Source organism: Erythrolamprus reginae, chromosome 1 (assembly GCF_031021105.1).
Source record: "Erythrolamprus reginae isolate rEryReg1 chromosome 1, rEryReg1.hap1, whole genome shotgun sequence".
NCBI lineage: Eukaryota > Metazoa > Chordata > Lepidosauria > Squamata > Dipsadidae > Erythrolamprus > Erythrolamprus reginae.
In genome coordinates this window covers 87,255,800-87,282,258 of record NC_091950.1, presented here as the reverse complement: position 1 = coordinate 87,282,258, position 26,459 = coordinate 87,255,800, and the positions used below count along the sequence as shown (strand labels likewise).

Sequence of the window (26,459 nt, the reverse complement as noted above, 5' to 3'; positions counted from 1 at the left end):
GTAGGATGTGTCTCGCAGCCTGACCTGCCACTCCCAAATTGCACCTCACCGCGAGATGTGCATCCTACCTGACACTTGTAGCTCCATTGTGATCCTTGGTGTTGTGTCTAGAGAAGCCCATTGTAAAAGAAAACAAATTGTGAGTTTGAGTTTGATTGAACTTACAGGAAGTTTTCTTTTACAATGGGCTTCTCTGGACACAACGCCAAGGAATGTGATGGAGCTACAAGCGTCAGGTAGGACGCGTGTCTCGCGGCCCAACGTGTCCCATCTGCCAGAAATGAGTGTCTGTGAGACTCATCATGCCACTGCTGTTGCCTTCTGGAGCAAGACTCTGCAAGGCTTCTGCCGTTGCATGCACAAATGGCAGCAGGACCCCACCTGTGTGTTGTGGTTAGCTCTGGCCCACCTCCTGCCCCAAGGAATGTGCAGGTGGATGTGGGGCAGACATCCACATGCCGCAGGCCTGTTTTGTGCTCCCGATGGCATCTGCCGACGAAGCCTCCTCTGACCAAGGAAGCATGAGTGACAGGGAAGAGGGGAGTTTGGCAGACAGCCCAGGAGGAGATCAATCATCTGTATCATCCTTGGATTCTGAACAAGAATTAATGACACATCCACCCATGCGTAGAGTAATGCATAGGAGACAACAACTGAAGGATTATTACAAGAGAAAATGAGGCCACCTGTGGTTGGGTGGGGCTCTAGTAATTAGGGCTGCTGCTATAAATAGCAGCGTGTGGGTTTGGCCGTTGTGAAAGAGTATCTGATTGCAGTTCTTCAGGAATCGTGTGTTGCTGTTTTCTGGACTTTGTTTGTTGATTTTTCACTCCTTTGAAACCAAAGCAGAGCAACGTGTGTGTGTGTGTGTCCGTTGGAAGAAGGGGTGTGAAGTTTCTTCACAGCTGCTAGCTAAGTACTTAATGACTGCTTAAGGGAAATTGTACAGGTTGTTTTGGGATGAGTGCTCTTTGCAATACAAAAAGGGTGCTTAGTTTATTTTGCATTTTGTGATAAAGAACATTGTTTTGAATTTTCAATCGTGTGTGTGTGTGTGTGTGTGTCTGCAATTTGTCCCCTTGAATTTTCGGGAGGCTCCTACCAGAGAGCCCGGCAGAACACTGTGCTGTGTAATGAAGTCCATGGCAGTCCTGCAATTTATTCATGCAATGGCACCACAAGCTTTGCAGAGTCCTGCTCCACAAGGCGATGGCGGCGGGCCAGCCACTTGGCCAGCGCCAAGAACAGGGAAGGGAGGTGGTGACGATTGGACATCCAGTCCCACACTCACCGCCTATTGCATCCCAAGCCCCCCCTCTGATAATAAGGCCAAGGCCATGTTTTGGGGTTCAGAAAAACATAAGGCCCTGTCTGATTTTCAGGGAAACATGGTATCCTTAATTAGGTAGCCTGATACTCTTTAGATGTTTGGACTTCTTCATAAGTAGTTGGTAGTTCTTTAATATGGTAAATTACCTATTAAAAATGATTGAGTAGCACTCCTCCCCCCCAAAAAAATCTTCAAAATCCCATGACTTCTTGGTACTTTGTGGTATAATCAAACTAAGTTGGAATAGTTGGCTCCTGGTTTATGGATAATGTTTTCCCAATATGGTATTTCTTTTCTCTCTTTCAAGGCCCATCCTGTGCTGGATATTTTCAAGTTATTGAGCCAGTCCATTCAGAAACGATGTTTGGTCCTGACTGTACCATGGGTGGTTGAATTTCTTTCTCTCATGGATTATATTGCCCCATTTCTTAACTACTATGAGAAAACATTTGCTCTGCTTTTGCAGCTATACAGGTAAAAAACATATAAAGCAACACTTTGATGGAGATTTGCTGCAAGGAAATAAATTTTTGAAACACAGATTGGTGGTGATGTCTTGGTAAAATTTTGGTCGTGATTGACAGTGGCAACTTCATTATTCACAAAGTAGCTTAAAGATTTATTTTACAACAGTTTTCTCAGGTTGGTGTCCTTCAGACTATGCTACTGTAGTAAAAGCGAGTAGGAGAAAGTATTGAGGATGCGTTTAGACTCTGCATTAACTCAACTTGCAATAATTTATTTATTTATTTATTTTATTTATTGGATTTGTATGCCGCCCCTCTCCGCAGACTCAATGTAGCATAATACCTTCTGCTTGTAATAATTTATCCAGCTAGAAATGCTAGTCCTTTTGTGAACCCTCCCTTAATGTATCTCCAAATAGCCAACTTTTTAAATCAAGTTGTGGATTTAATAATTTATTTAATTCGACTTCTATGCTGCCCAATCCCGAAGGACTCAGCAATGATGACTTTATAGCCCTAATGTTTTAAAATGTAAGAATAATTATTTATTTAAAGAATAAAGACATAGAAGGAAGAGGTCAAATTAATAAATTGAAGTCCCCCCCCCTCCTTTCTCATTCTTTTATAGATATCTGCTACTTTCTGAAGATAAAAAGATGTGCTTCCTAAATAAGTTACTGATGCTCGCCGTTTTAGGATGGCTTTTTCAAGTAGGCTACTGGTTTTTTTTTTAGAATTCTTAAAATTTTTAGAAATGAGAAAGAAACATTTTTCAAAATAACATATATAAGTTGTTGTATATTCATTTCAGATATTTCAGAGATTTAACTGTTGGTATTTATATTGTATTCAATATTTAGTGTTGTATATTCTTATATCTATTAAGTACAGTAGTACCTCTAGATATGAGCTGCTCCACATGCGAGTATTCCAAGTTACGAGCTGAGACGCGAGCAAAATTTCTGTTCGACATCCGAGCTCAAATTTGGGATACGAGCCGAGCGTCCACTAGGTGGTGCAAGAATTCCATTTTTTCCAGTTATCTCGATTTTTTCCAGTTATCTCGGCGTGAAAAGCCAAATTTAAATGCATTCATTCGAGATACGAATTGATCGACATACGAGCTTGGCTCTGGCACGAATTAAACTCGTATGTCGAGGTACCACTGTATGTTGATTTAAAGATAAGATAATGTTTGGATATATATATTAAGAGATAAGTAGAGTAGTAGTAAGAGATTTGGATAGGAAAAGGGAAGAGGGGTAATACCCGCAGAGTAGCAGGCATATGTATTTTAACGACGTATTTTTTTTGGTTATGTATAGTGGATATGTGTATTAAAAGATATTATTTGTGGGTTATGTTGTTAATAGGTTAAAAATAGTTATTCGGGAGGTTTAAACTCAGACAGAGATTATGATTTAATTTTGGTCAATGTTGTTGTTGTACATGTTTTTCCTTTGAAGTGGGGTGGAGGGTTCTTAGTTGGTTCCTGTTTTATTGTTTTTAACATTGGATAGCCAATGTTTCTTTCTCTGTATCCCTTTTACCTTTCTGTACCCCCATCCCCCTTCCTTTATCTTAATAAACTAATAAAGTATATTTTTAATAAAAGTTTTAGAAATGAGAGGCCTTTTCTTAGCATTTCCATGTATTTTTTTAAACATGAAATGCAAATATTAGTTTGAGCCTATGGACATCTCCTCCCTGGAAGATTAACTGTTTCAGGACTTGCCTTCCAGGTGCCGACTGTTCCAGAAAACTTGTTCTTTGTTGGTGAAGTGAGATTGGAAGAATTCTCTTTGGAATCTGTGACCACAGTTCAGGATCTGGTAAATTTGTATATATAAATTTGTGTATGCAGTCAGGCGGTAGGGAAAGCAAGTAGGATGCTTGCCTGCATAGCTAGAGGTATAACAAGCAGGAAGAAGGAGATTGTGATCCCGCTATATAGAGCGCTGGTGAGACCACATTTGGAATACTGTGTTCAGTTCTGGAGACCTCACCTACAAAAAGATATTGACAAAATTGAACGGGTCCAAAGACGGGCTACAAGAAAGGTGGAAGGTCTTAAGCATAAAACGTATCAGGAAAGACTTAATGAACTCAATCTGTATAGTCTGGAGGACAGATGGAAAAGGGGGGACATGATCGAAACATTTAAATATGTCAAAGGGTTGAATAAGTTTCAGGAGGGAAGTGTTTTTAATAGGAAAGTGAACACAAGAACAATGGGACACAATCTGAAGTTAGTTGGGGGAAAGATCAAAAGCAACATGAGAAAACATTATTTTACTGAAAGATTAGTAGATCCTTGGAACAAACTTCCAGCAGATGTGGTGGATAAATCCACAGTAACTGAATTTAAACATGCCTGGGATAAACATATATCCATCCTAGGATAGAATACAGAAAATAGTATAAGGGCAGACTAGATGGACCATGAGGTCTTTTTCTGCCGTCAGACTTCTATGTTTCTATAAACACCAAGCCAGTGTGTGTATATCCAGCAGATAGACACTAGCTAATTGGCTAATGCAGCTGCCTGTATCATTTCTCACAGAGCAGTGATCTGCAGATGAAATCTGTGGGTTTTTATGTCTCATTGGAAAGTGAACCTGTTACTACTTCTTTTTTTCCTTTATTTCTTAGGATTCTGTGCCTTTGGTTGATCAACAATTACTTTATACCTGTTGTCCTTACCTTGGTAAGTCTTTTATGTCAAAGTATATTCTGTGGAAAAAAAACAATATTGTCCCCCTGAGGTTGTGTTTTATATTACCACCATCCAAATTTGTGCTCCATGTATAACACGTAGTTTTCCTTTGCCATAGGTGAGTTGAGGAAATTACTGTCTTCTTTTGTGTTGGGAAGTGGAGGAAAAAATGGTGGCTATATAAGAAAAATAACCCCAACTGCTACAGAGGCCTTGGCTCCAAAACCTTCCCTCACTCAGCAAAAACTTCAGGTAAGGAGCATCCTATGCAAGAGGAAGCAAAAAAACTTCAGAAGAGAAGGATTTAGGGGTAGTGATTTCTGACAGTCTCAAAATGGGTGAGCAGTGTGGTCGGGCGGTAGGAAAAGCAAGTAGGATGCTTGGCTGCATAGCTAGAGGTAAAACAAGCAGGAAGAGGGAGATTGTGATCCCGCTATATAGAGCGCTGGTGAGACCACATTTGGAATACTGTGTTCAGTTCTGGAGACCTCACCTACAAAAAGATATTGACAAAATTGAACGGGTCCAAAGACGGGCTACAAGAATGGTAGAAGGTCTTAAGCATAAAACGTATCAGGAAAGACTTAATGAACTCAATCTGTATAGTCTGGAGGACAGAAGGAAAAGGGGGGACATGATCGAAACACTTAAATATGTTAAAGGTCGTGATGGGTCGAAAACGACTTTGCAACTAACAACTACAACAATTATAAGAGTTTCAGGCCATGGGCATCAACATGAATTGTCTGCTGAACTCAGTCATAATATGATTCCTTGGTATGTAAAAAATGTATATAAGTAGTCCTTGACTTACAACAGTGGCTGTTCAGAGTGACATATGACCAGTTTTTACACGTACGGTCATTGTAGCATCTCAATGGCCACATGATCAAAATTCAGATGCTTGGCAATTGGCACATATTTGTGATGTGACCCCAGGACACTGCAACCATGATCATCTTTTGTGATAAGCAAAGTCAATGGGAAACAGGGTTCACTTAACCATATTGCTAACTTAAGTGCAGTAATTCACTTAACAGCCATTAATCAAGTGAAGAACATTTGAATGTGGTGCCAGTATCAAAAGCTATATTCTTGAAAAATTATGTCTTGGCTGCTTTGCAGGGCAGTGATTATTTTCTTTTTTATTTCTCATTCTTTCTTTCCTGTTTTTTAAAAAAAGAATATTAAGGTTAAAAAAGAAACAAGCAAATTACTTTTTGAGAGTAGAGTGTTTCTCTTCGGAGGCAATAGATAGGTCGGGGTATTCTAATTTTTGAGAGTTCTTGCTTTTCTTCTTAACAGGCAGATCTGGAACAAGCCTTCTTTCACAATCAGTCTCCATCTCTGCGGAGAACAGTGGAATTTGTGGCAGAGAGAATTGGATCAAATTGTGTAAAGCATATCAAGTAAGAACGGGAGTCTTTTTTTAAAAATTAGAAATTCCTGACTTATTAATTTGTTGTGTTTTGTTGCTTATTTCTCAGAAGCTTTCATTTTTTATATAATAATAATAATAATAATAATAATAATAATAATAATAATAATAATAATAACAATAATAAGCCAGTGAAAGTGGTCCCAGTGGTACTTGGCACGCTGGGCGCAGTGCCAAAGGATCTCGGCGGACATTTGAAAACCATCGGAATTGACAAAATCTCCATCTGTCAATTGCAAAAGGCCGCTTTACTGGGATTGGCAAAACATAATTTGCTGCTACATCACACAGTCCTAGGTGCTTGGGAAGCACCCAACTGGTGATGAAATACGAAATCCAGCATAGCAATCTCGTTTGCTGTGTTGTATTGACATAATAATAATAATAATAATAATAATAATAATAATAATAATAATAATAATAATTTATTAGATTTGTATGCCGCCCCTCTCCGAAGACTCGGGACGGCTCACAACAATAATAAAACAACGTGACAATGTAAACAAATCTAATATTAAAAAACATCTAAAAACCCCTCATTTAAAAACCATGCAACATACACATTCCATACATCAAACTATAAAAAGCCTGGGGGAGATGTCTCAATTTCCCCATGCCTGGTGATATAGGTGGGTCTTAAGTAGTTTGCAAAAGACAAGGATAGGGGCAGTTCTGATCTCCAGGGGGAGTTGATTCCAGAGGGGCGGGGCCGCCACAGAGAAGGCTCTTCCCCTGAGGCCCGCCAGATGACATTGTTTAGTTGACGGGACCCGGAGAAGGCCAACTCTGTGGGACCTAATCGGTCGCTGGGATTCGTGCGGCAAAAGATGGTCCCAGAGGTATTCTGGTCCGATGCCAAGTAGGGCTTTTATTTAGCACTTTTGTAAGTTACCTTGAGAATTGAAATGAAGAAATGGCTTGGGTTCCCCTCCCCCCTTCATCTTCCAAACTGTGGTTCTTGTAGGGCAACCCTGGTAGCAGAGCTGGTGAAAAGAGCTGAAGTCATTTTGCAAGACGCTCTGAAGGCAGAAGATGGCAATCATGACAAATTATTGGATGCAGTATGCTTGCAATTGTATCAAGAAGGAGCACAAGCACTTATTCAAGGCAAAGAGTAAGGAGGAACATTATTAGATTTAAAAATGATGTCTAGTTATCCCTTAAAATATAAAAAGTTTTGAGGAGCTTTTTCCAGCAGTATGAAACAATTTGATCTCATGCTTCTCAATCAGATTATAGATCAGAGAATTTAACAGCAGCATCAGTAATCGTGCTTCATTTGTAACCGACATGGTGAATCATGTCTCTGAATGCTTTATGAAATCCTAATTTTAATATTACTTAATTCTGGTGTAAGCACTGATTAAAATTATGCTTTTTGTCCTTTGTTTTTGTTGAACGTTTGGTATATTATTCAACATGCAGCTCTTTGCTCCTGAAAACGTAACCTGCCTAGGTAATTGTTTTTTAAAACATTTCCTCATATATATATATTTCTAGATTTTGTAGGAAGAAGGCCCCTGAGGCTGTGAAAATCCTGTTGCCAGAAGAGACTTCTGCAGCTGTAAGTATTTTGGAAACATTATTTTTTTTCTTTTTTACTACTAGCCTAATAAAATATTGTATGGTGCTCCACAGTTGCGTTTTTATTGTCGCCTAGATCATGTAGCTGAAGTTTGAAGACAAAATAATGTACTAAAATCTTTTGAGCACTTCAACATCAATGGTTATTGAAACCAATGGTCCCTTGAGTACCATTTGTTGGGGGTCAAGGGAAAGGGAGGGTTCTGGCTTCTCTTTCTGCTCAAGATCCCCATGGACAATTGGTGGGCTGCTGTGTGACACAGAATGCTGGACTCAATGGGCTTTAGCCTGATTCAGCATGGCTTTTCTTATGTTCTTATGTTTAAACTATTTATTACGTGCACAAATTTACTAATATGGACCCTTCTGTTAAAATCATTGGGTAAATAAAGTGCTAAGTTTTTAAAACCACAGAACTCTTCAGTCAGTTGTGTTAAAGAAGATGTGTCATTCCCTATTAACTTGCATTTTTGCAAGTAGAGCATTAAATATTTCAGTTGATTCAAAAGGCCAATTTCTATGGAACCCCTTATTGATAACAGTTGAAGAAGCCAAAACAAGTCCTCATTTATCATCTGCACTGGTGCCGTATAATGATTTTCCCCAACTTGTTTCCACCCAAGTATGCCAAGACCCCGGAAGACTGAAGGCAGCCTTTTTTTGGCTCTTCAGATTGGCGTAGGCATTCTTAGCCTGTTGTTCTATCCCAGTGATGAGCCCCCAAGAAATAAGCCCACACACACTGATTTTTTTAAGCATGAATTTTAATATTTTAGGAGCAAGGACGCTTGGATTTAGAAATTTAGCAACAAAGCAAGATATAAGTCTGTTTGGTGCCAGCTGCTAATGCTTAAATGTCCAAAAAAGAAACCAAAACTCACAAATATTTTCTTTGATCACACAGCTCTCATTAACTGACTCACTTTGAGTTGGCAGAAAGCCTGGAGATAAAGATCCCAATTCCCCAGTTTGTAATTCATCATTGAAATAATAATATTCCAGGAGAGAAATACGAGTGGATATCTGGAACGTAACGAAAGTTGACTTCAGCACTGAAGCGTCACGTGATTCTACCTCAAATAGCCTAAGGGCGTGGCCAATTATTTTAAAGATCTATTCATGCAGAGACCTCCTCTTGCTTAGCCACTCGTGCCTTCTGGCAACTCTGTGTACCCTAGCATAAATAAGAGGGTCCTCCTCTTCTCCTGAGTTACCCTTGTGCACCTTGGGAAGTGTAGAAGGCCCTGGTTGGTTTTCAGCCTCTGACACCACATTTTCTCCAACCTCCTCGCTATCAATCTCAGGTGCCAGGTACATGGCCTAGGGTACCGGCCCACACCTGTCTCTTGATCCTCTGCATCCGTGACCAGCTGTGCAGGACGCGGATGGGCCACAACAGTCTGTTACCATCTTCAATAGTTAAGAGAGAGATGGGCTGAAATCAGTTTTTCTTTTTGGTCTGGTTCAATTTTCTTTCCACTTTAATCTGTTTGCTGTAGCTTGTATTATCTAAGGCAGTGAGGGCGAACCTATGGCACAGATGCCACAGGTGGCACGCGGAGCCATATCTGCTGGCATGCGAGCCGTTGCCCTAGCTCAACTCCAGCATGCATGTGTACACTAGCCAGATGATTTTTGGCTAACACGGAGGATCTGGGAGAGCATGTTTGGCTTCTGGAGGGCCTCCAGGGGATGGGGAGGGCATTTTTGCCTTCCCCTGGCTCCAGGGAAGCCTCTGGAACCTGGGGAGGGTGAAAAATGGGCCTACCGGGCGCACTAGAAGTTGGGAAACGGGCTGTTTCTGGCCTACAGATGGTCTCCGGGGCGGGCAGGGGGAGGCAAATTTCGCCCTCCCCAGGCATTGAATTATGGGTGTGGGCACTTGCGCAGGCACAATAGTGTGTGAGCGTGTGCTTTCGGCATCTGAGGTAAAAAAGGTTCGCCATCACTGATCTACGGAGATTCTCAATTATCCAAGTCACGGTTGTCTGTGTGTTTTTTCAAGAAGCAACTGGGTTTTCAGGTTTTTCTTTGAAGACGTTTTCCTTCTCCTCCACGAATTTTCTTCATAGCTTGTACTGCTTCATTGAATTTCTCTGTCCCCTTTCATTACACAAGCTTTCAGGAGGCCTCCAGAAGTAACAACATGTCATTGTTATTCTCATGCCCAAGGTTTTGAACTGTTCAGCAAATATCGCAGTGGGGCTGGCTATCGAAAAGGCCTGCAGTTGGCTTTCTACAAATATTGCAGGTATTCAGTTTTTCACTTTGACTTCTATTTACTGTGAATTCTTAGTAATCAAGGCTAATCTGATTATCTAGGGTGGACCGAGACATTTAAACTATTGCTGTCACGTGATGCACTTTTATTTATAAATGAATATGTCACATTCATGTAACATAACCATGTAAAATTAATTACTAGCTTGACAAAATAGTAATATCTTGATTGCCTGCCTGTAAACTGACAGTGGGTGGATCTGGTAGAACCTTGTCTCTTGATACCACTTTTATTTTGAGAATAAAAATACAGCAAGTTCTTGTTCCTAGTTGACTGTGATAATTACTGTACTGAGCTCAGGCCAGTACAGGCTAATAGTTATTATCCATAAAAAATTTGGAATAATCCATTCCATACCCCAATCCATTCATCCATTATTGTGGCTCAAGGTTTCCATTACTGATAATAAGATAAAAGGTTTTAAATAATAAGTTTCTTTTTTATACTTTGTATTTGAAATACCCAATAAAAAGGAATTCAGGAGATTTTTTTAATCTTCTCCTTTGTTATTTCATTTATCCAATTCTCTACTTTGTTCCAAAATATTTTTGTCTCAGAACATGTCCACCACGCATGATAATATGTACCAATTTCTTCTTTACATTTCCGACAAATAGGCGATACAGACGGAAACATTTTGAAAATTCTATATGGTGGAAGGTGCCATCTGTAGAACATCTTAATTTGGTTTTCTTTAAAGGAAATTGATTTTGTTATTTTCCAATTATACATCCATATCTTTTCCCATGTATCTAAGTTTATCTCTTTGCCTAAATTTTTGCACCAACTTATTATTTAATGATACATATATTGGTTGCGGCTAGAATAGTATTTGCACAGAAATGGAAAGAAAAGACAATACTAAAAGACACTGAAGTATTTAAAAAAATCATAGAATGTGCAGAACTAGATATGATGACCAAACGTTTAAATAATCAAACTGAAACAGAATTTTATAAAATATGGAATAAAGTATATGACTGGTGGAATTTTAAAAATGGTATTAACAATTAACTATAAGATAGAATGAAATAGTAAATAGTATAGCTAACTTAGAAGTGTATATTCTTCCATTTCTTTTTCTTTTGTATTACTAATAATTTTTTCCTTTTCTTTTTGTATAAGTATAGAATATCTTAAAATATAAAGAAATTTAATTAATAAGTTTAATATAAATATAGAGTTGAATTTAATAAGAATGTAACTTACATGTATGGCTTTTCTGTTTTGATCTGACTACAGTTAGGTTTTTTTATATTTCTATATTTAGACTTCTACGGCAAATGGAGCAATGGTAGCTCCTTAAATGTTTAATGTTGTATGTCCTTGTCTGTCCTTTTGAAAATCAATAAAAATATTTTAAAAAAGATAAAAGATAAAAGGTTTTAAGTTTCAGAAATTCCCTTCTCAGGGCAGAGTCACTGGTTTTACTTTTACTGGTTGGCGTATTTTAGCAATTTGTCAAATATCGCCACATTATTCTTTCTTTTCAACTAACATTAAGGAAACTGTAGATTCCAGAATTGATTCAGTCTGAATGCAGACGTGGATAGGTTGTTGATGGATTAGCTGTATTTTTGTTTGTTTCTTACAGCCCTGATCAAAAGAGAAGTAAAAGCTACCTTCAGTCGCATGCTAAAAGTACAGATGCTCTCTCAGTCCGGTGCCAATGAAATTAAACTGAGGAAGAAGGACTGCCCTCCAAGCTGCCAACATCAAACAGCATTCCCTTCCCAAATAATCAGTGAAATCAAGGTCTGGCTCTGCTATTTTCTGCTCTTTGTCAGCAGTTCATGCAAAGTAAGGTCACGATCCATTGTGGATTTTACTGTATAGAACAGTTCACCTTCCAGAATTTCTGTAGGGTAGAAACTCTGTAGTATTGTTTGCTTGTTTGGGTGGGTGGCAGAAAGAGTTGAGGATTGCCATTCTTGTCCACTGTGAAAAGCTGTATTTTCAATATGTTGAGATCCTAGAATACTTACATGCATCCTGAATCACAAATGCTTCTGTTATTCTAGGATCTACTCTGTGTTGCTATAGGCCCCAGAGAAGAAAATGAAGAAGTCCAGTTTGCTGACTTGGAAAGCTTGTTGGGAAGGGTGAGCCAGACACTACAGTGCAGAAAGGTAGCTTCATTTTTTAAAATTCAGTTTAAGTTGTTAACTTGTTTCTGATTTTGTGGCTTTTTCTCTAAGGAAAAAATATTGTGAATGGTGGAAGGTCTTAAGCATAGAACGTATCAGGAAAGACTTCATGAACTCAATCTGTATAGTCTGGATGACAGAAGGGAAAGGGGAGACATGATCGAAACATTTAAATATGTTAAAGGGTTAAATAAGGTTCAGGAGGGAAGTGTTTTTAATAGGAAAGTGAACACAAGAACAAGGGGACACAATCTGAAGTTAGTTGGGGGAAAGATCAAAGGCAACGTGAGAAAATATTATTTTACTGAAAGAGTAGTAGATCCTTGGAACAAACTTCCAGCAGACGTGGTTGGTAAATCCACAGTAACTGAATTTAAACATGCCTGGGACAAACATATATCCATTGTAACATAAAATACAGGAAATAGTATAAGGGCAGACTAGATGGACCATGAGGTCTTTTTCTGCCGTCAGTCTTCTATGTTGCTATGTTTCTATGTTTGTTGGGATATTTCATAGAACAGGGGTCTCCCAAATGCTGGGCCACAGACCACTAGCGGCTCCTGGCCAAACAGCTGGAGGTGAACAGTGGGTGAGAGAATGAAACCGAAACCATCATTATCATTCCTGGTCCCTGTGTGTGCCACAAAACCCGTCCCTGGTGCCAAAATGGTTGGGGGCCACTGCCATAGAAAATATTTTGTAAACAAAAATACAGAATATTTATATAAGCGTGGGTGTAAATTATGCAAATCATTACTATAAAACATAGTGGCATCGTTAATTCTGTGGTTTTTAAAGAGAATTGGGTACTTTTGTGGACGTTTGGGTTTATCAAGAACTACCGTGTTTCCCCGAAAGTAAGACAGTGTCTTACTTTCTTTTTACCCCCAAAAGCCCCACTACGTCTTACTTTCGGGGTATGTATTACATTGGAAAAAAATTGAAAGGGTCACGTTCCCGAAGGCATCTCCCCAGAGTCCAGAAGGGCAGCCGCGGGACAGGAGCCTCGTGAGCCCTTTTCCAAGTTCAACCTCAGGGCTCCAAGCGGCGTGCACGCGTGGAGCCACAGACGCGTGTCGGGGAAGCGTGTGTCTGGAGGGGAGGAACCGCTCTGCGCAGTTGGGCAGCCCCACCTGCCTGCCGGAAAGGAGGCGGGCGAAGGAGGGCGCAGCTCCGGCCGCTCGCCTCGGAGCCGGTCGGCCTCGCTGGCTGCTTGCAGCCGAGCCTCGGCAGGACTCGGTTGCTGGGACGAGCGCCTTCGCTGCAAGCCGCCGCCCGCTCGGCTCGCTTCGGACCAGCGCCATCCTTCGCTTTGCCAAGCCGGGGAAGAGGCGGTGGCGCCGCAGCGAGGCGAAGGCGAGGGGCGAGCGGGGAGCTTGGAAGCGACGTCATCGGGCTCCCCCCCGGCAATACCCCCGTGTTTCCCTGAAAGTAAGACATATGTCTTACTTTCGGGGTACGGCTTATATTAGCCGACCCCTCTGAAACCCCGATATGTCTTACAATCGGGGGTGTCTTACTATCGGGGAAACAGGGTATTAGCAGAAGCCCTGTGTTAGTCCTGTCAGGAAATTTCTCCTTAGTTCAAGGAGAGAAGTAACTTAGAACTAAGGAGAAATTTCCTGACAGTCAGAACCGTTGATCCATGGAAGAACTTGCCTCCTGAAGTTGTGAATTCCCCAACACTGGAAGTTTTTAAGCAGATGTTGGATAACCAGCTGTCTGAAGTAGTGTAGGGTTTCCTTCCTAAGCAAGGGGTTGGACCAGAAGACCTCCAGGGGCCCTTGCAACGTTGTTGTTGTTGTTTATTTGGGATCAGCTTGCCTCTTAATGCCAGAGCAACAACAGGTGTCTGTCTGTCTGTCTATCAGTCTGTCTGTCTGTCTGTCTGTCTATATCTATCTATCTCTATCTATCTCTTATCTATATATATATATATATATATATATATATATATATATATATATATATACACACACACAGTGATCCCTCGATTTTCGCGATCTCGATCTTCGCAAAACGGCTACACCACTATTTTTCAAAAAATATTAATTAAAAAATACTCCACGGTTTTTTTGCTATACCGCGGTTTTTCCCACCCGATGACGTCACTCTCTTCCTTCCTTTCTCATCTTTCTTTCTCTCTCTCTTTCTCTCTCTTGCTTCTTCCTCTCTCACACTCTCTTCCTCCCTCTCTCATCTCTTTCTTTCCTTCTCTCTCTTTCTCTATCTCTCCCCCTCTTGCTCTCGAGCGGCGGGCGGGCGGCGGGCGGGCAGCAGCGAGGAGCCGAAGATCGGGGTTTCCCCTTTGCGTGGGCGGCGGGGAAGACCCAGGGAAGGTTTCTTCGGCCGCCCAGCAGCTGATCTGCTCGGCAGCGCGGCAGCAGCGAGGAGCCGAAGATCAGGGTTTCCCCTTTGCGTGGGCGGCGGGGAAGACCCAGGGAAGGTTTCTTCGGCCGCCCAGCAGCTGATCTGCTCGGCAGCGCTGCTGCAGGAGGACCCGTGTCCGAAAGCCGGTGAGAGGGGTGGATTGGGCGGGCGGGCGAGTGGCGGGCGGGCGGTAGCGGCGAGGGCGCCGGACGCGCTGGGGGGGCGGGGGCAGCCGACATTCAAAGCAATCTTTGTCGGCTTCCGCACTTTCATAGCTCCCCGGCTCCACCATCTGCGCATGCGCGGCCATGGAAAAAAGGGCGCGCATGCGCAGATGGTGTTTTTACTTCCGCACCACTATATCGCGAAAAATCGATTATCGCGAGAGGTCTTGGAACGTAACCCTCGCGATACTCGAGGGATCACTGTATATATATTAGGAGCTGTGATGTTCCTTCAATACACCAGGGTGATTCGACACAAAAATATATAACCCTTCCCTGGTGCAGAGCTGAAGAGATTGGATACTGTAGCCTAGAGATTAATTCTCTGCCTTACAAGGCAAAGGTTGCAGGTTCAAGTCCCAGTGAGGGTATGGCTAGCTGATGAGACCAAAATAAGGCCGAAATAGATCTATCCTAGTCTCCCTTAATTTTCAAATTCAGCAAAAAGCATGTGACATACATATATATGTATGTCACGTTTTTTTGCTGAATTTGAAAATTAAGACCATCATATATATATATATATATATATAATATCTCTCTCTCTCTCTCTCTCTCTCTCTCTCTCTCCCTCCCTACCTACCTATCCACAAAGCATGCAGAATCAGGAAGTCTCCCTAACTGTAAAGCTTACAAACTTGAAATTTGGCATGTATGCTCTTCTTGGCCTCTATGTGCTTGCTAACAAATGTTTTTTCGAAAGGCCATCAGATCATTAATATTTCTTATATTATTATTAACACACTCTGATCCTAAGAAGTTAGACGTTCCATTCCCCCTCCCCACCTGAAATGAACTCTGTTCCAACTGCCACTTGGGAATGGCCAGCGTGTGATTCATCTGGCCTGTGGGCAGGGAGTTTGGAGAGGGTCAACGGGGCCAGCCTGAGGGAGAGAAGGTTATAAGATAGGAGAGGCCTCTATGGGACAAACATGAGGGACAGAAGGGGGATAGGAAAGGAGAGGCTTTTGTGGAGCAAGCCTGAGGGAGAGATAGGGATAGGGACAGAATGTATGCTTCATTTCTAAAATGCATGCAAAATTTGGCAATGAATTAATAATAATAATAATAATAATTTATTAGATTTTTATGCCGCCCCTCTCCGCAGACTCGGAGCGGCTCACAACAATAATAAAACAATATGCAATGTGACAAATCTAATATTTAAAAGAAAACATATAAAAATCTGAAAATAGGCTCCATTTGCATGCATTCTAAAGCATATGGCTCAATAGGATTTAAATATTTGTATTAATCATTGCAATACCTGATTATACGGTTACTGTACATAAATATTGCGTGAATAGAAATGTTTCATTTTTTCTGTATTTCAGTTCATCTGCCCAACATCAGAGCAACAGCTGGCTAAGTGCACCATTGAGCTGGCATCACTGCTAGGTTGGAATTCTAACATTTTCCTTTTTATATAAGTATTCCTTTTTTTCTTAATCTTTCATTCTTCAGCCAGATTTCAAATTCCCTTTGTATGATCCTGTAATCATATTGAGCCATATCAGTGATGGGCTCCTACGGATATGCTCAGGTAGAAAAACTTTGATTAGGTACACAGAACTGGTAGAAAAATTTTGAATTTTTTTTCCCCACCCCTTCTGGGCTCTGGGTATATTTTTCCTATCACAGTAAATGAGGTTGAATGTATATAATTTTAGAAGAGCTGTCCGTGCACCTATGTGTGTACATACACATACAGTTTATATAGTACTGTAGATAATATATATTTTGGTGTGCCTATGTGTAATATGTATGCACACATATGGCATATATACAGTGATACCTCGTCTTACAAACGCCTCATCATACAAACTTTTCGAGATACAAACCCGGGGTTTAAGATTTTTTTGCCTGTTCTTACAAATTATTTTCACCTTACAAACCCACCGGCACCGCTGGGATGTCCCACCTCTAGACTTCCGTTGCCAGCGAAGCACACATTTTTGCGCTGCTGGGATCCCCTGACGCTCCCCTCCATGGGAAACCCCACCTCCGGACTTCCATGTTTTTGTGGTGCTGCAGAGGAATCCCAGCAATGCAAAAACGGGTGCTTCGCTGGCAATGGAAGTCCGGAGGTGGGGTTTCCCAGCGAGGGGAGCCTCAGTGAAATCGCAGCATCACAAAAACACAGAGGTCCGGAGGTGGGGTTTCGAGGACTTCGGTGTTTTTGTGATGCTGCAATTTCACTGATGCTCCCTTTGCTGGGAAACTCCACCTCCGGACTTCCGTTGCCAGCGAAGCGCTTGTTTTTGCGCTGCTGGGATTCCCCTGCTGGGAGTCCCCTGCAGCATTGCAAAAACACAGAAGTCCCGGAGGTGGGGTTTCCCATGGAGGGGAGCCTCAGGGGAATCCCAGCAGTGCAAAAACGGGCGGTTCGGCTGGCAAAAGGGGTGAATTTTGAGCTTGCACGCATTAATCGCTTTTCCATTGATTCCTATGGGAAACATTGTTTCGTCTTATAAACATTTCACCTTAAGAACCTCACCCCGGAACCAATTAACTTTGTAAGACAAGGCATCACTGTATATAGAATTAAATAGTATATTTTGGATGTTCAGTAATACAGTAGTCCCTCGCTCTATCGCGCTTCACCTGCCGCGGCTTCACTTCATCGCGGGTTTTGAAGTCAGCTTCATTTGAATGATTTTACCACACAAACAAGCGCTAGAATCCCCCAGCGGGACTCCCAAATGATAAGCGGGGCGGGGACTGAGCTCCGGCGGAGGCCCGTCCCCTCGTTCAATCCCCCTCGCCAGTGCCGAAAGGAAAAAAAAGAAAGGAACGCGACGCGGCGGGGATTTCCAGACTGGGCTCGAGGGCGGAAGAGGAAGCGCTCGAGGGCGGAAGAGAGAGAGAGAGAAAAAAAGAAACAGCCGGGGCAGCTCACCAGGGACTTTACAGCCGGGGCAAGGCAAAAAACACAACATTTGGCCGAACTTCTGCAAAGAACAGAGTAAGTAGTAGTGGGGGGGGAAGGTTAGCCGGCCGTTGCTCGCCTCCAGGCATCCGGAGCTGGTAGGAAGGAGGATAAATTCCCCATCGCGGATTTCACCTGTCGCGGCAAGGTCTGGAACGTAACTCCCGCGATAGGTGAGGGACTACTGTAGTAGGGAAATTGTATCTCTTTGAGGCAAGGAGAGTCCAGGCACCCTAACCATAACCCAAACCCTTGACGTCACTGACGTAAGTTGGCCACTTTTAAGCCAGTCACAAGACCTTTAAGCCACCCCCAGTCACATGATTGTCAAGTCACTCCCACCCGGTCACACCTACAAAATAAGCCACGCCCAGAGTGTGGTAGTAACATATTTTTCAGCCCTTCACAGAGCCATATATAACCTGAATGAATTATACTGAACCTGACTTCAGAATTTGTGGAATATAAAGCCAAAGTGCTTGGATTGCCAAGTTTCAAAACTTTAATAAATATAAACCTTTTGAGTTAGTCTAACAAAATAACAAAAGTAAAAAGATTTTTAAATCATCTGAAATGTTTTACTTTCGTTCAATTTGTTTTTAGCTATGGTGATACTAACAGTCTGTTTTGCATCAATATTGATCTGAGCTGCTTTTTCTACATAAAAGACAATTGATTATTTCAAGCTGGGGCATTCCAGCTCCACAGTCCCAATGCTGCCTATTTTCCTGTTTAAAGAATGTTCAGAGGTTCTCATTGGCTGTCAATGCTAAAGAGGCTCCCTGTCTGCTGTGGAGTTTATAGAAACTTTTTTAAGTGGTTGGCAGGATTGGAAAGGAGCCTCACAGATAAGCCCAATGTTTCCATTTTACTTTCTTACAGTTTCAGATCGTGTTCCAATCCAGGAGCTGAACTTTACTCCTCCCAAAATGCCAGAACAGCAGCAATCAAAGTACCACCTCATCTCCAGCCTCCTGTCCATCTGGAAAAATAATTTTCAGGCACCTGTACCATTACAGCTGATGTTCAGTCAAAAAAACATCACCTACCTTGCAGGCAATAAAGATCATGAGGTGGGGCTGTTCAAAACCTTTTAGAGACACTTTCAAATCTCACTGTTCTTGCTCTCTTGTTTTATGCACATGAAGTAGGAAATAAAGTCAGTCTTTGGCTAATCCAGAAGCATTGATACAGGAAAATAGAAAAATCCCCAGAGTATATTTTTGAGAATTGTGGGATGTTTATGTTTATTTAGATTTGTATGCCGCCCCTCTCCGCAGACTCGGGGCGGCATACAATGTATATTGTATGCCGCCCCGGGATGTATATGAAAAGTATTTCCTAATATGGCAGTAATTTTTTCTTAGCTACTTAAATCCATTTTTATGAAATTAGAAAAAGGTACTCTTGAAAACTCCTCAGTGAGACCAAAGTTTTCTTCTTCTTAGTAGATATTTTATCTATTTCCACTTCTGAGTTTGGAGCAAATGAAACGAAAAAGCAATGCCATAAAACATACATAACTCATCCTATTGCCCCCTTTTATTTCCTGGGATCAAAAAAGGAGGAGTAAACTTTCTGTTTCAGAGTAAAACTTTTGACTTTAAAGAATGCAATTTCTTTCATCTTTTTTCTGTTAGTTTATTCTCTTGCCTAAATATTTCTGGGGAATTTCAAAGCTGGACTCAATAACTTCTTTATAAACATAGAAACAGATGAATTTACAAAACCACTAGCAGAGTAGTTCTTCAATGTAGTTACAAATAAACACAAGCAACTTCTAGTTCAGAGTTAGATCATTTCAGCAGAGCAGTACAGAGAGAACAGAACAGAGTGGACTGAGTCACGCCCAGCCTTAAGCTAAAGTTTCAATTTCGATTCTCTGCACAGACTCAGAAGTGTTTAGCTCTCATTGGCTGACTTAGTTGCCATGCCTATTCATTGGCTGACCTTGGTACCACTGGCTCTCCCAGTCATGAATATTCAAACAAATTGTTCAATTGATACGGAATTTATCTGCAGAAAGTTTTATTAAAAATGAAAACGTATATATTTTAAAAACTCAATACAGTGATCCCCCGGTTATTGCGTCCCCGACCATTGCGAACAGGGTAATTCGCGATTTTTCAACCCGGAAGTCAAAACACCATCTGCGCATGCGTGCCCTTTTTTCTATGGGCACGCATGCGTAGATGGCACCCGGCAGATCAGCTGCTGGGCGGCTTCCCTGGGTCTTCCCCCTCTTGCTGGCGGGAGGGCGAGCAGCGGGCATCAGCAAGGAGTTTCCCCACCGCCCACGCAAACTCCTCGCTGCCGCCCGCCCTTCGCCCGCCCACACCGTTCATTCTCGCCGCTTTGGAGCTGAGTCCTGAAGCGAATTCGCTTCAGGACTCAGCTCCAAAGCGGCGAGAGCGAGTGCGGACAAGCCGTTCGCTGGCGCTAGCTCTCGCCGCTTTGGAGCTGAGTCCTGAAGCGAATTCGCTTCAGGACTCAGCTCCAAAGCGGCGAGAGCGAGCGCGGACAAGCCGTTCGCTGGCGCTAGCTCTCGCCTGCCTGCCCGCTAGCGAGGAGCCGCCTGCCTGCCCACTAGCGAGGAGCCGAAGATTGGGGGCGGCGCAGCTGTTTTAAAACGTCCCCGCCGACATGGGGGGCTCGCTAGCACACCCCCAAACCCGGGTTGGGGGTTCGGGGGGGTGCTAGCGAGCCCCCCATGTCGGCGGGGACGTTTTAAAACACCCGCGCGACTTTCCAATGAGTCCCGAAGACAAACGCGTTTGTCTTCGGGACTCATTGGAAAGTCGCGCGGGTGTTTTAAAACGTCCCCGCCGACATGGGGGGCTCGCTAGCACACCCCCAAACCCGGGTTGGGGGTTCGGGGGGGTGCTAGCGAGCCCCCCATGTCGGCGGGGACGTTTTAAAACACCCGCGCGACTTTCCAATGAGTCCCGAAGACAACGCGTTTGTCTTCGGGACTCATTGGAAAGTCGCGCGGGTGTTTTAAAACGTCCCCGCCGACATGGGGGGCTCGCTAGCACACCCCCAAACCCGGGTTAGGGGTTCGGGGGGGTGCTAGCGAGCCCCCCATGTCGGCGGGGACGTTTTAAAACACCCGCGCGACTTTCCAATGAGTCCCGAAGACAAACGCGGAAGTTTGACGTTTGTCTTCGGGACTCATTGGAAAGTCGCGCGGGTGTTTTAAAACGTCCCCGCCGACATGGGGGGCTCGCTAGCACCCCCCCGAACCCCCAACCCGGGTTAGGGGGGTGCTAGCGAGCCCCCCATGTCGGCGGGGACGTTTTAAAGCACCCGCGCCGCCCCCAATCTTCGGCTCCTCGCTAGCGCTGCGGAAGTAAAAACACCATCTGCACATGCGCAGATGGTGTTTTTACTTCCGCAGCGCTACTTCGCGAAAACCCGCTCGTTGCGGGGGGTCCTGGAACGGAACCCTCGCAACGAGCGGGGGATCACTGTAGTAGATTTTTAACAATAGACTAAGTATATTAAAAGAACCAGAAAGCAAAATATGAATTTAAAGGAAACTCCAGGTGATAAGGAAAACTAAAAGATGAATGAAATAAAATATGTGTCCCAGAATATGTTGCAAGATCCTATCTGAGTCAGTCACTGGGACCAGGGGTTTATTCTTCAAGCTTTTGAATTTGTGCTGCATCCGTTCTGGAGAGGGAGAAGTTCCCTGAGGACTGGCTGCAGCATGAATCCAAAAGCTTTCTGAAGAATAAACAAAGAAAGATGTTCAAGTGTCACTTCCAACTAATGCAGATTTGAATTTGAGATATATGTATGATGTCTCTATCTTTGTTGCATTTATAAACTTAACCATTCTTCGTGTCTATTATTCTGCTACCTGATATACTTCCAGGTAATATTGCTATGTAATATTTTCCAGCTGATTTTCAGTGATTTTCAATAAACCCAATATATTCCAGTTATTTCCACTAACTCCCACATAAGAAAGGGAGCTGAAGGCTTAATTCTTTAATAGATTATTGATTATTGTAGATGAATAAGGCCATCATTAAAAAGAAAACCATTTGAGTTGTCAGGACATTTCTGATAAATGATTTATTTGGTAATGGCTCTTACATTCCTGCTAGCAAAGTGAATCAGTTGCATTCCCCCTCCCAAGGAATTTCTTAATGTATTCATTACGAACAACTGTATGTCTCAGAGCACTACTTAACACAATCTTTAGGTTTGCATGATAAGCATTGTGGGTAAGGCCGATTATATCTGTTTTTGTTTTATTGTAGTGGGGCTTGTTTTTATTCATGCTTCATGGCCTTGTTGAACACGGATTGATGACAAGTACAGAGATAGAACACGGTTTGCACGACCTCCAGAAGCAGACATGGCCTTTGGTAGGTTTCATTTGTGACCATGTTGGTCTGGGGTCCTTTTTCTCCTATATTTGTAGTAATATTTCTGTATTATTCCCTCAAAACTGTCAAACTATTTACTAAGTCTGCACTACTTTTACTGCTAGTTTTTTCTCATCATTCCTATCACCCGTCTCCCCCCACTTATGATTGTATGACTGTAACTGGTTTCTTTTATCCTAAAGATTTTTATTAATATTGATTGTTTCCTCATTGCTTATTTGACCCTTATGACAATCATTAAGTGTTGTACCTCATGATTCTTGACAAATGTATATTTTCTTTAAAGTACTTTGAAAGTGTTCTGCCGGGCTCTCTGGTAGGAGCCTCCCGAAAATTCAAGGGTACAAATTTCAGACACACACACGTTTGAAAATTCAAAACAGTGTTCTTTATCCCAAAATGAAAAATAAACTAAGCACTCTTTTTGTATTGCAAAGAGCACTCATCCCAAAACAACCGGGTAGTCTGTATAATTAACCTTAAGCAATCATTAAGTACTTAGCTAGCAGCTGTGAAGAAACTCCACACCCCTTCTTCCAACGAAGTGAGACACACACACACACACACACACACACACACACACACACACACACACACACAGTTGCTCTGCTTTGTTTTCAAAGGCATGAAAAATCAACAAAGTCCAGAAACCAGCAACACAGGATTCCTGAGGAACTGCAATCAGATACTCTTCCACAACGGCCAAACCGTTATAGCAGCAGCCCTAATTACTGGAGCCCCACCCAAACACAGGTGGCCCTCTTATCTCCTGTAATATGTCCTTACTTGGTCTCTTCTACACATAATTCTGCGCTTGCGTGGATCCAAAACGTCTTCATCCGAATCAATGGAAGATAAGGGAGGTTGACTGCCTGGCTGTGTGCCAAGCCCCCCTCTGCCGAGTCACTCCCACCTTCTTCTTCGTCCGAGGAAACTAAACTCTGAACTGATTCTGTTGGCAATAACACAGGCCTGTGACATGTTGAAGTTTCCCCTGCATCCACCTCCACATTCCCTGGGGCAGGAGCTCGGCCAGAGCCAACCACAACAGAAAGCATTTGCACCAAAGACAAAGTCCAATCACACTTGTCCCATAAAGAATTCTATTCTATTCTGTTTTGCACAAACAATATGTTCTGGACTACACTGTTTAAAGTTAATGTTTAAATATTCTTCAGCATTTCCGAATAATGCTCCAAATAGGCTTTAATTCATACTGTCTCCCTTTCCACAAAGTCAGCCTCCCCACCGAGGATGGTGAAGTAAAAGGTATGTTAGCTTGAATGTAAAAGGAGAAAATGACAACCCACTTGGAATGCTTCTAAGATGATCAAAATGACCAATGTGATATGTAACAGTAGCATAATTGTAAAAAATAGTTTAATAAGATTATATTTAATAGCATTATCAGGATTTTTTATCATTTTGGCTCACTATGTATTTTATCAACTAATCGCAGAGAGGCAGTTATGACAATTGAGACTTTTGAGACCTAGAATTGAGTGTTTCTTCCTTGTAGAAGGGGTGTATTTACCATGTCTTAATGCCAGTGAGAAGATTATTAATAAAAAAAACCATTTGATCCAGAAATAATGGGAAATGATCGTTTGAATCACAGACATAATATTTCTGATCAAGAATGTGATAGTTCTGCAACTCCAGAAGTGCATAATGTTGATTATCTGGGCTCCCTTCAATTGTTAGTTAGAAACCAGGTTCTGAAATTGGACGTTCTGTATAGAATTGCCTTCTTTTTGAAAGGTTTGCATCCTAGGCATGTTCCTTGATCTTCAGCTGTTGGTGAATTCCCAGGTGTCAGTGGTTATAAGAAGCACCTCTACACAGTTATAATTAATGTAACAGTTGTAATGATTTACACTGGCTAGATCTGATAGCTGATAGCGAAGTCTTGGCTATATCAATGTGGATTGCTGCAATATATTCTATGATGAGCAGCCCTTTACAGTTGTCCAAAAGTTTCAAATAGTGGCAGCTACAACAATTGGGAGACAATTAGCCCTTTGTAGAGTTATATTATCTACTATTTCAATGATATCATCTAGACAAATTGCTTCCCAATTTGTTTAAATTGTTGGTTTTGACAGGTGGTTGTTCTGACTGTTACACCATAGCTCAAGATGTACTTTGTCAAAACATTATGATTAGTAAGAGAAGACTGAAGGCTGTGAGATCTAGATAAAACTAATTTCTATGTTGCTCCAATACATGGAACGCACATTCATAATTATCAGCAGCTCTATCCCACACTTCTCCAGTTTTTGGGAAAGATCCTGGCATTTTCAGAACACTTCAGTTTTTCATATTGTTAGTGAATTTTAATGTAGAAATAACGGTAAAAGGGACGTTGGTCTTACCTGAACACCTTTTCTCCATAGAGGGTGGAGCTAGTATCTAGGGCACCATCGCCAAGGCATATGATCTGAGTTCTCTTTCTCACTTTCTCGTGTGAAGGCGCATTCCACTCGCAGTGCTGCAATGACAGCAGCCTGGACCACCCAGGCTTCCATTGAGGAAGTCTGTAGAGTGGCTATGGGCTTCTCCATAACCCTTCAGCAGGCATTAAAAATTGATGCCTTCGCATTGGCAGACGTAGCCTTCGGCCGCAGGGTCCTTCAGCAGGTGCATTCCCAGTGATCCAAAGATCCAGGACTGGCCCTCCTTTGGACACATGGCTTTGGTAGGTTGCATGCCTAGATGCTAGTTCCTCTATTCTTACATGATACGCCTCTTCTTGTAGGGTGGAGATGGCATCCAGTCCCACTCTGGGTTTTCTTTCTGGTCCTGGCTGTAGTCTTTGCTTTTTCTTTCCTTGCACTAACTTTTCATTTGATCTCATTGGAGAGGAATGCTAGTCTGTCCACAGCACCACATGTCTTCAGCCTTCATGAAGCTGAGGTCCCTGGCTCATGGGCAGGAATAATCAGTAAAAGAAAAAAAATCCACAGTCCTGTTGGATAAATGGACAAGGACAGCCCATGTTTAGATACTATCTCCATCCTACGAGAAGAGGAATATCAGGTAAGACCAACTCCTCTTCTCCATAGAGGAGCTAGCATCTAGCATGGGACATACCAAAGCTATGTGTCCAAGGGAGGGCCAGTCCTGGATTTGTAGACTTACTGGGAATGCACCCAAGAAGAGGCGTATTAGGTAAGACCAACACCGCGTCTCAGTGAGTTGCAGGATAGTCCAGGAATGCAACAGGCATATTAGTTGATAGACCACTTGTACTAATGAGTTTTTAAATATCCCTATCAGATATTGCTAATAGCTTATTTTTTTCCCCCTTTATAGGAATTTTCCGATGAATTAGAAGCTGTGTTAAGAATATTCAATTCCAAAACTCACACTACAGAGCCAAAGACCTTTGCTTGTGATTTAGGATCGCAGCCAAGAGAAACAGTTGCAGCCCAAAGTTAGCAGAATTGCCATGTGTAAAAATTGTTGGGATTGCTTATAAATGCCCTGGCAAAATTGCACTCAGAATTAGAATCTTGTCCTCAAAAATGATGTCTCTCCAGTGCACTGTATTGGAGGAGAAGGAAAAAGCCAAGTTAAGCACCTTAATTAGAGCTGCAGGAACAAAACTCCTCTTGTATAGAAATGTGTGGCTTCCAGGTTCCAGAATCTTTATTTTTTTTTGGGGGGGGGGGGGGGGAAGGGGGAGGGAAGGAAGGAAGGAGAAATACACTGAAGGAATGTTTCCAATGAAGGGGATTGCAGTGAATCCCATCGAACCAGTGACCGGTAAAGCTAAATGTATTTAATTGGGTATTTAATAGATGCTCATACTTAATTTTTTTTCACTTGAACTTTGTCTGGAAATATAATCATTGCTACGAGAGCCGTAATATTGGCTTGGATTTTTTTTTAAAGGGGTGCATGCCCTTGCCACATTTTGTATTTGTGATTTTCTAATGGAGAGAAAAATAGTTTTATGAGGAATATTGTTTTGAATGATGCCATCATTTAATTATAAATGAAAAAATAGTTGCGTTTAAAAAATATTTATATAGAAGATGGCTCTCCAATCTTGCCAATGGAAAAGGCTGGGAAAAGGATTGACATAACTTTACTTTGATATGAGACTGAATTTCCTATGAATATCTCTTCCTTTCTCTTGCACTATAGTAATGTAATTTTCTTCTGGAAACCTGCTTGTTTTATTATTAAAGATAATGCGTGAAATTAGTGCATGGTACAGATTGTCTTTTTCTGCCTTCCTTAGAAGTGAACCTGAAAATTTTACTCAGTAGATTTCTGGATAAAATGGCTATTGGGTTAGTTTTTGCTGGGCTATTCAGAAGCTCTATTCTGAAAAATGTGTGGAAAATACAGTGGTACCTCATTATATGAACCCCTCGTCTTACGAACAACCCGAGATAAGAACCTGGGGTTCAGAAATTTTTTGCCTCTTCTTATGAACTTTTTCCTTCTTATGAAGCCGCCGCCGCCACCGAGAAGCCCCGCCACCTAGCTGTCACTTTTTGAAACAGCCAGAGGGCTTCCCAGCGTCCTCCTGAACCCGAACGCCAAACCCAAACTTCTG

At 42.1% G+C, this 26,459-nt stretch overlaps 1 protein-coding gene across 2 annotated transcripts in view; it reads left to right on the top strand.

The window, feature by feature from the left end:
* CDAN1 (codanin 1) overlaps positions 1-26,101 on the top strand; it is a 53,901-nt gene extending 27,800 nt beyond the window's left edge. Inside the window, exons 14-28 of one of the 2 annotated variants that reach the window (XM_070757760.1) lie at positions 1,638-1,804; positions 2,426-2,507; positions 3,540-3,629; positions 4,450-4,504; positions 4,632-4,765; positions 5,819-5,922; positions 6,916-7,065; positions 7,452-7,515; positions 9,708-9,786; positions 11,411-11,616; positions 11,838-11,945; positions 15,895-15,958; positions 18,372-18,562; positions 21,761-21,868; positions 25,205-26,101. In XM_070757760.1, the coding sequence (XP_070613861.1) occupies positions 1,638-1,804; positions 2,426-2,507; positions 3,540-3,629; positions 4,450-4,504; positions 4,632-4,765; positions 5,819-5,922; positions 6,916-7,065; positions 7,452-7,515; positions 9,708-9,786; positions 11,411-11,616; positions 11,838-11,945; positions 15,895-15,958; positions 18,372-18,562; positions 21,761-21,868; positions 25,205-25,330 (1,728 nt within the window). In that variant the 3' untranslated portion in view covers positions 25,331-26,101. The remainder of the gene's footprint in view (positions 1-1,637; positions 1,805-2,425; positions 2,508-3,539; positions 3,630-4,449; positions 4,505-4,631; positions 4,766-5,818; positions 5,923-6,915; positions 7,066-7,451; positions 7,516-9,707; positions 9,787-11,410; positions 11,617-11,837; positions 11,946-15,894; positions 15,959-18,371; positions 18,563-21,760; positions 21,869-25,204) is intronic. The other variant, XM_070757751.1, reaches the window with a different exon arrangement.
* The last annotated feature ends 358 nt before the right edge of the window (positions 26,102-26,459 follow it).